Raw genomic sequence first — 10,477 nt, 5'->3', positions numbered from 1 at the left:
TGAAGCCATGTACAGCCACCTGCTCTGGAAGGGACATCTGTAAAGCCCAGAGTGAGGCAGCTCAGCCCCACCACCTTGCCCATGAGCTGGGAGATCCTGTAGGAGCATAGAGGTGTATGTGGGAATACAGGAATGCTGTGTCATATGAACATGGGGGACTGAGCTGGATCACTAGTCTCTGACTGCTCTGTCCTTTATCACCCTTTTGCAACATGACCATATTGCATCCAACAGCTCATGGAGCAGCACTGCACACAGCCTGGCACGCTGGCTTCCTGCACACCCGTGTTTGCAAAATAATCCCTGATTCACAGAAAAAAGTGGAGCTGCTGGATGAATAAAATACTGCTGAAAGACAAATAACAGATTGTGTCCCAGTGGCCATGCCAGTGGGATAGTTCAGTAAAAAAGAGATGAGTTTGTCACAGAAGGGGGAAAGAATCAGAGCTGTGTCGCTGGAGTAAACTTTTTCAGAAATCTTTTCTTTGAGCACCACTTTGCACAGACCACATAAGAGTGGCACAAATCAAAATCTAGGTGTATGTTAGGGATAATTTGTGGTTTTCTGTCCTGCAGGCTGCATGGCTGGAAGCTCTGGAAGAGCGTTTTCCTCATAATGGAATATTTGACTTAATATACTAAATTACTAGTATAATGATAAAAAGTAGTTACTTTTATTAAACACTAAAAAATATATTTCTGAAGTGACAATGGAATAAAATTAGTAAATCTATTATGGCTTTATATCATTAAGTATTCAAATATTTATTTGCTTCAAAACATTTTCATGTTATCAACTCTCCCCTGAAGGACTGTGACACAGAACTCCCATTATAACACTATTTAATCTTTTTAGATGGTAAAGTTGACATCCTCTCTTTTGCTTATTCAAATTTTTTGATGTCACCTCAAACTTTCTATAACCATCGAGATTAATCAAACACCTTCATGCAAATGAAATTGCTTGCCTACAAATGAACTCCCATCCAACTCAGGGACCTGCTGAATTAGTCCTCTTAAGTCACATTCTTGCTTCCCCACAAAATCCAGGGAAAGTGGTAGGTGCCTTTGAAAGCATTTGAATGAGTAACCAGTCCAGGGATGAAAATAGCTTGGGCTCACTCTGTCTGTGCTACATTTTGAAATGCTTTAGCTCTTGCACACTTACAAACTTATGAACCTAAACTAGCAGAAATGAAAATTCTCAACCAGCAACAAAAGAATTGTGGTTTTGTTTGCTTTTTCCTTCTTATTTGTGCTAAATTGGGATGATAGAAATACATTCTGTTGCATAGTTCATAACAGCACATCCGTGCTGGGAGTCTGAACTGCAGGATGAGAAACAGAGCCTCAAGCTGCTTGTCTGTTTGACGTCTAGGAATGTTTTTGCAGTGCCAAACAGAAATACCAGGGACCCAACTGAAGGGTTTAGTGTCTGCTGTCCACATTGTTCAAGTGTCAGATCATTCCTGAGCCCTGTCTTGGGCTTCTTCAAAACAAATTCTGGGCAAGGCACTGGGAACAGTTCACTTCTAGAGCAGCTCCCAGGAGGCAGTAGGGATGTGACCATAACAAGCTGGTTCCTACCACATGTCCTGCCAAGAAACCCCACTAAGTTTTGTACCTTCAGAGACTCTGATGACATGCTTTTAGAACATCTGATACATCTTTAGCTTCATACTATTAAAAACTGATGACATCTAACCAACCTGTCACATTATGGTGGTTTTAACTGAAAAAGCATACAAAAAATATAATGTCTTAAAATCCCCATATCCCTGTGACCTTAGGGGCTTGGAGTCATACCTGGTCTGCTGTAGATGGAGCTAGCCCTACATGCTATGGAAATGAGTGAGTTGACACCTTAGAGCTAGAAATCATTTGTAGGCCTTTAGTTATTTAATTGGTGTCCTGGTTTTGTCTGGGATACAGTTACTTTTTTCTTAGTAGCTGGCACAGTTTTGGACTCAGTATGAGAATAATGTTGATAACCCACTGATGTTTTGGTTGTTGCTGAGCAGTGCTTACCCTAAGACAAGGACTTTTCAGTTTCCCATGCTCTGCAGAAGGTACACAAGAAGCTGGAGGAAGCATGGCTGGGACAGCTGACCTGAACTAGCCAAAGGGATATTCCATACAATAGAATGCCATGCCCAGTTTATAAACTATGGGCAGTTGGCCAGGAGGTGCTGATTTGTTTTGTAGATAAAGGCAGTTTTTCTCCTGGTCAGAGAGGTAATGATGCCTGCCTAAGTACCATAAAAAGGCTTTGAGCCTAAGGCAAGGGGTGGGAGGTTTCACGGCACCAGGACTCACAGAAATCCCTTCAATCCTGCAAACCAGAGGACAGGCTGAGGGGGGACATGGTTCCCAGAAGAAGAAAGAATGGGCTGTAGAATTTTCCTCTTTCTGTGCCATTAATGCCAGTTCAAACCTTCTCCCCAGGCCACTGTGTCACCCCCAGAAAGGAGCAGGGGCTGCCCTTCTGCTGGGCTGTGCAGAATGGGGAGAGCAGGGGAGGATCCCATCCTCATCCCCCTTTGGTGGCACAAAGATCAGGAAATAAGAGAACAAGCTATCCAGTCCTAATGTACCAGACCCAGAGGCTATGGGAAGATATGACCTCTCTCTCAGGCAAGCCTTTGAGAGCTGCTAGATTACGTAGGTACCTTCAGAGGGGCAGGCTGTTCACAGCCCCATGGCTTCAGTGCAAGGCTGGCAGACTGTGTCAGCAGCAGAGCTGGCTATGGTCTCTCTCACCAGCACTCAAGAGATTTATGAATAAGTCAAATGTGAATAATAGTTATTCTCAGTCTCTTGGGAAATAGCTATTTTAAAGCTGTGAGCAGAGGCTGGAGGAGAAGGATTTGCCACCAGGTACAGTGGTGCAGGATCCAGAGCTGTAACTGCAGTAGCCCTGCTCAGACCCACCTAGACCATTTGAGTGGGCATCTGAGGATTTTGCCTACTGGAGTTACAGCAAGGTTCTTGCATGTGTAGCAGTTCGAATGGTGATAACTGCATTCAAAAATGATGAGTCTTAAGGTGTTTTCTTCGGCTTCAGAAAGAACATCTTACTGAGGTATTTAGCACTCCTAAACATTTATTTGCTAGTAAAGAGCTGGGATCTGCTATCACTGGAATGGGGAGCATTGTTTGTGGGCTGTGCACATTTGGGAAATAGAATAGAATAGGATAGTTCAGTTGGAAGGGACCTACAATGACCATCTAGTCTAACTCCCTGACCAGTTCAGGGCTGATGCGTTGCAAATGCTAAGGGAGGAAATGGGATTTGGCATAAGGGTTCAAAGAAGGCAGGAGGAAAGGTTTGATTCTGCAGATCAGTGATACAAAGTACTCTGAACTCTGGGGGCCTTGATAAAGGGCAGTAAAATAGCACTGGATTCAGAGTGAGAGATTGATAACACCTTGTGAAAAGACTGGTTAGGTGCAAGGAGTGGTTGCTATTTCAGTGTCTTTAAATATGCAGGTGTGAAAGTCCTCCACAAGGCTTAAAATGATTTCAGAAATGTAACGTTATTACAGGAATTAGGGAAAAAACATTTTCTCTTTTTTTTTTTTCCATTTATAAAAGAAGACTTTTATCACTTCATTGCTGACTGCTGCAAGTTGAATGGGGCACCCTGGTGTGATGTTCAAACTAATTTCCACAGCACAGGGAGTTATTGCTTTTCTGTGCAATATAAGGTAGAGTTTTTTGGACCACCATGTTTTTTGTTATTCAAACCCATATTTTCTTCTACTAAGAACATTAAGTTCTGCAAACCACTTCAGACAGTTGCAGTCGTGTGAATTTTCTTAGCCACCCAAGAAAGGACACATCTCAGTTATCTTTAAATGCACCAAAATTGTGCAATCACCAGAGGATAACTTGCAGAGAAATGTTCCACTTTCATTACTTGCTATCAGAGATATCATCCCTTCTCTCAAAGCCATTCATTTATAAACTGGTTTCAGAGAGCTAACATCTTAGTTGAGATGAAATGTCCCAAATGTCTGAACTGACAAGTATGCAGGCACTTTACAGGGTAAGAGTAACATTCAAAAGCAAAGAAGTAGAACTGTGGGATCCTTTAGCTGACACTTGACATTAATGCAAAGATGTTCTGATCGAAAGGTCCTAGTCCAAACTCACAGTAGCATTTAATTATCCGTTCTCTGACTGTGGATGGTATGTCCAGCTTTCTCCAAACTAGCTTTTTTTGGGTTTAGTTATCTATTAGAAGAAAAGCCATCTACTTAAGCAAAGACTAGGCATCCATTTTTCCTCAAATTTACCTTAGACAAAGTGCCTGTGATGTAAGAGACCCCTCTATTTGTCAATGTCCATCATATCCTCCACTTCTCTAAGGGTATTTCCACCAAAAAAAAAAAAAAGAACTTGTGAAGTACAGCTGTTTGTTCATTCTGAACAGATATTGACTTTTCAGACCTTGGTTCAGAAAGGATACTTTCCTAACCAGTTGCACTTGATCTAAGCCAGCATCCTAAAGGTCTACATCTCATTTTCATGTTGCTAGGAAGAGACTTAGAAAAGAGAAGGGAGGCCTGATGTGATTAGATTGTTTCTTTAGTGTTTAAGTACCAGCAAAACACACACACAATCCTGGTGGTAAAAAGGCTTAGTCATGCAGATAACAGTGACATACATGCAGACAGTCCCATACTGCAAGCCAGTCCAAAGTCACCTTGACAGAGAGAGTTCCTTTCTGGGAAGAGTTTGCTTTCTCCCAGTTAGGGGCTCCACACTTTTGTCATCAGCCTGCATCAAACATGCAACTCTTTCATGCTGCCTCCTGCAGAACCTTAACCTCCTTCTTGGTTTTATCACATGTGGTTGCACAGTCCCTAAGTAGGACAGGGCTCCACATCTTCCCACCATTTTAGCTCTTGCCAAATCTATGTGCAGCCCTTACAGATTTCCCAGGGCCACTGTTTAACTCACAGCTACTATTGGCTCCACTGCAGAGATGTCTGTCTTTCCTGACTGGATGTCGGAAGGATATGGGAGACCTGCAACCTCTTGAAGTTGCCACTTTCTGGCCAAGCCAGTTGGTAGAATGGGACTGTGGAGGGAAGCCTCTGTTCTGTGGGCCTGGGAGGTTTTCTGCACATGCTGAGCAAAGCCTTCAGTTCTGATTGGAAGCTGTCATTGAGCCAGCAGTAGGTGAAGGGGTTGTAGCAGGTGCTGCTCATTGCAAACCAGTGGAAGACAAAGTACAGGGCATTGTTGGTGTGGATGGTCTGGCTGGAGAGGGGGACGACATAGCAATTCAAGGGAAACCAGCAAACTGCAAAGACGATGACAACAAGCATCAGCATCTTGATGGTCCTATTCTTTTTGCAGAAGACGAAATATTGTTCAGTCGTGATATCCCCGAAGACATTGCACAGCCAGAGTTTCTTTGCCGCTGTCATGTAGGCAGCAGAGATGATCAGAAGGGGCAGGACATAGAGAAAAATGAAGGTTGTTAAGTCAAGGTACTTCCAAAAGAGGTCAGCAGGCTCAGGGAAATCTGGCAGGCACAGGCACTGGGTAACTTCCTCACTGCTAACGGAGATATGGGACAGGGGATGAGAGGACATATGGCTGGGTACGACGGGAGAAGTACATCAGAAACAAGGAGGCAAGTGGGAAAGGGCTCCTGCCATAAAGCCTGGAAGCAAATCCTTTGTTTATCTGTGATATCTGTCAGAGCTAAGCAGAGCTCTGCTGTCCAAGGATCTGAGCCATAGAGCAGCCAGTGAGCAACGTGGTGGTAATTTCTCATTGGCATTCATGACCTTAAAATCATATTATGAAATTCATCAATTACAAAATTTCGAGCTGCACAGAAGCAGGTTTTTATTTTCTGTTCTTTGGCAAACAGCAACACAGTCTCTGCACATATTAGGGACCTTTCCCTCATTAAAGCGCTTTCCAAATATTAAGGCTCTTGACAGCATTTTATGGAACAAGCAGCTGAGGCAGATTTTTCTACTTTCCCAGAGCTAAAGAGTAGATTGAAACCTGTTGGGTTTTAGTTTTTTTTTTAATTCCCATGTCTGGTCTGCCCAAATAAGTCAGATTGATATATGGTATAAAATGCCAATGCATAATGGTAATGGGTCCAGGCCAGACCCTTTAACTTTTAGCCTGTTTCATGTGATTAGTGTGACAGAATAAATATAAAATAATTAAAAATGGAAAGGGCAGGATATCAGACACAGCAAAAAGAACCAGATGAAAATTATAGACTAGATCCATATTTGGCTGACCTTGACATATGCTCAAAGGCTTTCAATACAAGATCCCAAAGGAAGACCACTGAGAGTTTGGCCTCCAGGGAGAGTTTGGAGGAAAGCAAAGCACATCCTTACCCATATTCAAAGGTAAAGAGCTTTTGGTAGATAGTATGTGGTAAGGAAAAACAAGCTGCCATGATCCAGATTACAGAGATGTAGATAACACCTTTTCCAGTAGATATGTGAGGTTTCAGTGGGTGCATTATAACCTGTGCAAAATAAAACCAAAATCCAGGCTTATTACACTTCAGGAAAAAATAATTTTTTTTTTTCATACAATCTTCCAGCCTTTAATCTATTACTTAATGTGGAAATTCAGCATGCATGCAGTAGAGTCTTCACACAGTTCCCATTGACTATAAAGTGTACATAAAAACTTGAATTTTTCCTGCATGAATATGGGTCAAGTGAGATCCCAGTCCAACTCTCAAATTTCAGTATTTGCATCTAGACGAGAAGAACTGGGTACCGGCAGTACCAAGTCTTGACACATGTTCATTTCCAGGTTCAGTTTATTTTATAGTAAAAAAAAAAAAGGAGCAGAAAAAAAGTCCCAGACTCTTCAGTACTAGTGACCCAAAGAACCAAAGGCTTGTGACTTAACCAGACCTCCCTGGGAATGCTTCTGACAGTCAGTGCATTTTCTGGAAACAATCTTTCTAGCAGAAAATGCCAACTGTCAACTGTTTTGTGTAGTTGTGAGGTGACTCCAAACTGATAATGCCCAACTGTCCCCAGTTTTGAGCCCATTATTAACAGCAAGCCACAGCCCTGCTTGTGACAAACAGCAGTGTGCTACAGTCAGCTCTCCAGTATTCAGAGTAACAAGGGGTGAGACATCCCAGAGCAGTAGGAGATGGAGCTGAGAAAGTTAACTGGGATGTCCCTACAGCCATGCTGCTGGACAAACTACCCCAGAGGAGAGCTGTCCATGTGAATTTCTAACAGGATCTTCAACTTTCTCCTTGTTTGAGAGCTACTGGATTATCTATCACATAAAAGCTCCCTTTACCCCGCTGGAAGCGATCGCAAGGCAATGGATACCTCCCACCTCCCACCTTGCTGCAGGCTCGAAACTATTCTCTCCATCTGATAGCAAGAACTGTCCCCCTGTCCTGGGAGCTGAGAAGGAAAAGATATGGAATCATCCTTTCTCTGTTTACTTATGCCCTCTCAAGCTTTCCGTCTTGGTTTCAGAGAGCTCTCACCTGGGGCCTGTCCACAGCAATGGCTGTGAGGGTCAAGGCAGAGACATGGAGGGAGCAGTACTGCACAAACCTACTGACATGGCACATCCCCTTCCCAAATATCCAAGTACTGTTCACAAAACGAGCCTGAAACATTAGTTTTGTGCACTCTCACAACTGCTTACAGATACACACCCATTACATAATTTCTTGTGCTCTGTAAAAGACACTTTTGAGATAGCAGGTTCTTTGTATAGTTGTATAATTTTCTGCCTTCTGAACTCTGAAGAGGCAGGTTAGTGCTGCTCAGTGGCTTGGCAATATCCTCCAGGACAATATAGCAACATGATACCAAAGATGTTCTGTTTTATTCACAGTGTATCCTTCTGCAGCCTAACTATTGAGTCAATACATTTTAAGCTCTTTTAAGCCCTCCTTACAGAGTAGGGGTGACCTGAACATCCTATTTCACTTCAATGCAAACTACAGCTTTTCAACATAGCTTGTAAAATGATGGTGAGCATTTTACTTTTTTCCCAAGAGATTCATAGTATTTATTACCTTGGAAATACTTCAGAGAAGAGAAAGTACAAAGTACTAAGTAATCACTGCAAGGTTACTATTGTTCAAGTACTATCAAGGCCACTTTTAATAAACGAATAATTTCAGATCTTCAACTAGATAACAGGAATTAAGACAAAAAAAATACATGTGCAGTTTTCCAAAGGCAACTCCAACGACTGTAATTTGGAGTGGACAGGTATCTGCAGAACATCCACTCACTGCTTTAATGCACTGTAAAGAGGAAAAGGCCACGGAAGTGCTTTTTTGGCAACTCTGCCCCAGTCTTACCAATGTTAAAGGTGTGTTGAGGAGGGTGATCATGATATTGGCTTCAGCCAGGTTGACAATGAACAAGCTGGTGGCAGAGTGCATATGCTTCGTCTTGGTGACAACATGACAGACCAGGATGTTGCCAAAGAGGGAAGATGATGAGCAAGTACGCCACAATGAGCAGGGCTTCCACCGTGATGCTCTGTGACTCTGCTCCGTACCGGCTCCTGTCCGCAAAGCTCTGCCAGTTGGCCAGGCTGTCATTATCCCAGGAAAAGAAACCCGAGATGTTCCGGATTACAAAAGTCTTCTCTAGGCTCCCACTGAGGGGCAACTTCCCTGGGATCACAAAGGCGTTAACCATACCGGAAAGGGTGAGCCAGACGAAGCAGGACATCTCTGAAACGTCGCTCTGCTCCTCCAATTCGGAAACAGCTTCGGAAACAGCTCATTTGCAAGAGGGTAGAGCCGCTCTCCCCTCGCTCAGCCCGAGCGCTCGGAGGCTGCAAACACGGCACACGAGCAGCTGGAGCAGGTGGATGCTCCTGTCTTCCACAGCCTGCTTCTCCTGCTCAGCTCGCCTCTACTTTTGCTCCTTCAGCCAGCTTTATACCCCCGGGCGAGCTCCGAGCCGCGATCTTCTGCAGTCATTGGGCTGCATGACATTTCTGCTCTGACGTGCTGCTTTTCCATGCAGTTGCACTCCCCCAGGCGCTACTCCAAGGCAAGTACATCTGTGGGAAAGGCAAAATCAATCTCTTCAGCTGTCGGAATCCTTCTTTACCAGCGGCCCAGCTCATGGAAATTCTGTGCTGTTTATACACCAGCTGCGTATGTGCCAGCTCTGCTATCTTCCAGGACAGGTCAAATCTGAGCAGGTTTAAAGGTCTGGCAGGAAGTTTTCAGCCTATTTCACAGCATGACACTTATATAGAATAGAATAGAATAGAAAAGCATAGAATGGGGGGTAAGAGATGACCTGTGAATAACAAGCTGGCTTAATGTACCTACTGTATTTTTCCAAAGACCTTTTTTCCCCTCAGAGAGATAAATACTGAAGTTTTCCCTTGGCTGGTATTTCCTCTTGGCCAAGGGAATAAAAGTTTGATGTGAAACTGTTTTCTAGGGTTTGTAACTACTTAGAGTAAGTGATTATATGGGACAGAGGACAGGAATGGATGTCTTAGCCCAGGGAATTCAGTATCCAAAGCAACAGGCACCTGTACACTGAACACAAGCACTGATGAGATGGCAGCATGTGTGTTCCCTCTACCTTCCTCCCAAAACATGGTAGGAAATAGAAAATCAGTACCAGGAGACCAAGAGCCACAAATCCTACACAGCATGTGCCACTTCCCAAGCGCGTATGTAGGGTGCTACCCTGCTGCTGGGGACAGATCTGCTTGGGTGGTGTCACTAACTCCAGCCAGAGCAAGTACCCCTCCTTTTAATTGCTGTTGGTCAGTGCATAAGGGCATTCTGCCTTCTGACACTCAAAACTCCAGCTCTTACTGTTCCACATCTATCAGATCCTGTTCCCACGTACTATAACTCATATTCCAGCAAAAATGTTTACTTTTGTCCATTTACCTTCCTTGACCTAATTCTTCATTTCTAGCAGAGTACCCTTGCATGTGTTACCAGAGCTGCCATTCGCTTTGAAGACCAGGTACATCCAGGAGAGCAGGAGGTCTTCTCACCTCCTCAGCCTGGCTGCTGGCAGGAGGATGGGAATCTCCTCCCACTCAGCTCAAGCCCACCCTTCTCCGAGCTTGTGATCCAAAGGAGATGGTCCAACCACACACTGTGCAAGCTATCCAGAAATACCCACAAAGGGTCATGGAAGAAGCCCAGTGGAAGCTCCCCGTGTCAGGACTCTGCCATGTTGCTGGTGTGCCCTTCTCTGTTTCACATCATTCTGATTTAGTTTGTATTTAAACATTCCCCAGTATTAGCTGTCTAAACAGCTCACCTATGGGTGGTTATTACTAGAGAACAGGCTGTCGTAGATTTGGCAGCTTGGTACCTGCTCCTCCCAACTTCACCCTTGCTCCACAATCCCCAACACCCACTGACAGCAAAGGAAGCAGTTGCACAGGAATGTCAGGATTTGGTATGCTATATCTGTTTTTTGTAAAAGGTATCTGTGA

The 10,477-nt window shown here is 43.9% G+C and overlaps 1 protein-coding gene across 1 annotated transcript; it reads right to left on the bottom strand.

Annotated features, from left to right (window-relative positions):
* Positions 1–5,260: 5,260 nt before the first annotated feature.
* Positions 5,261–9,469, bottom strand: GPR83 (G protein-coupled receptor 83). Its single transcript, XM_051779884.1, is given in 6 exon segments — positions 5,261–5,432; positions 6,382–6,515; positions 7,515–7,640; positions 8,346–8,481; positions 8,483–8,584; positions 8,694–9,469. Coding segments are annotated over 6 exon segments (633 nt in total). The 5' UTR covers positions 8,780–9,469; the 3' UTR covers positions 5,261–5,383.
* Positions 9,470–10,477: the final 1,008 nt, after the last annotated feature.

Source organism: Manacus candei, unplaced genomic scaffold (assembly GCF_025592945.1).
Source record: "Manacus candei isolate 608988 ecotype Guabito, Panama unplaced genomic scaffold, ASM2559294v1 h1tg000014l, whole genome shotgun sequence".
NCBI lineage: Eukaryota > Metazoa > Chordata > Aves > Passeriformes > Pipridae > Manacus > Manacus candei.
This window is presented reverse-complemented; position numbering and strand designations above follow the sequence as displayed.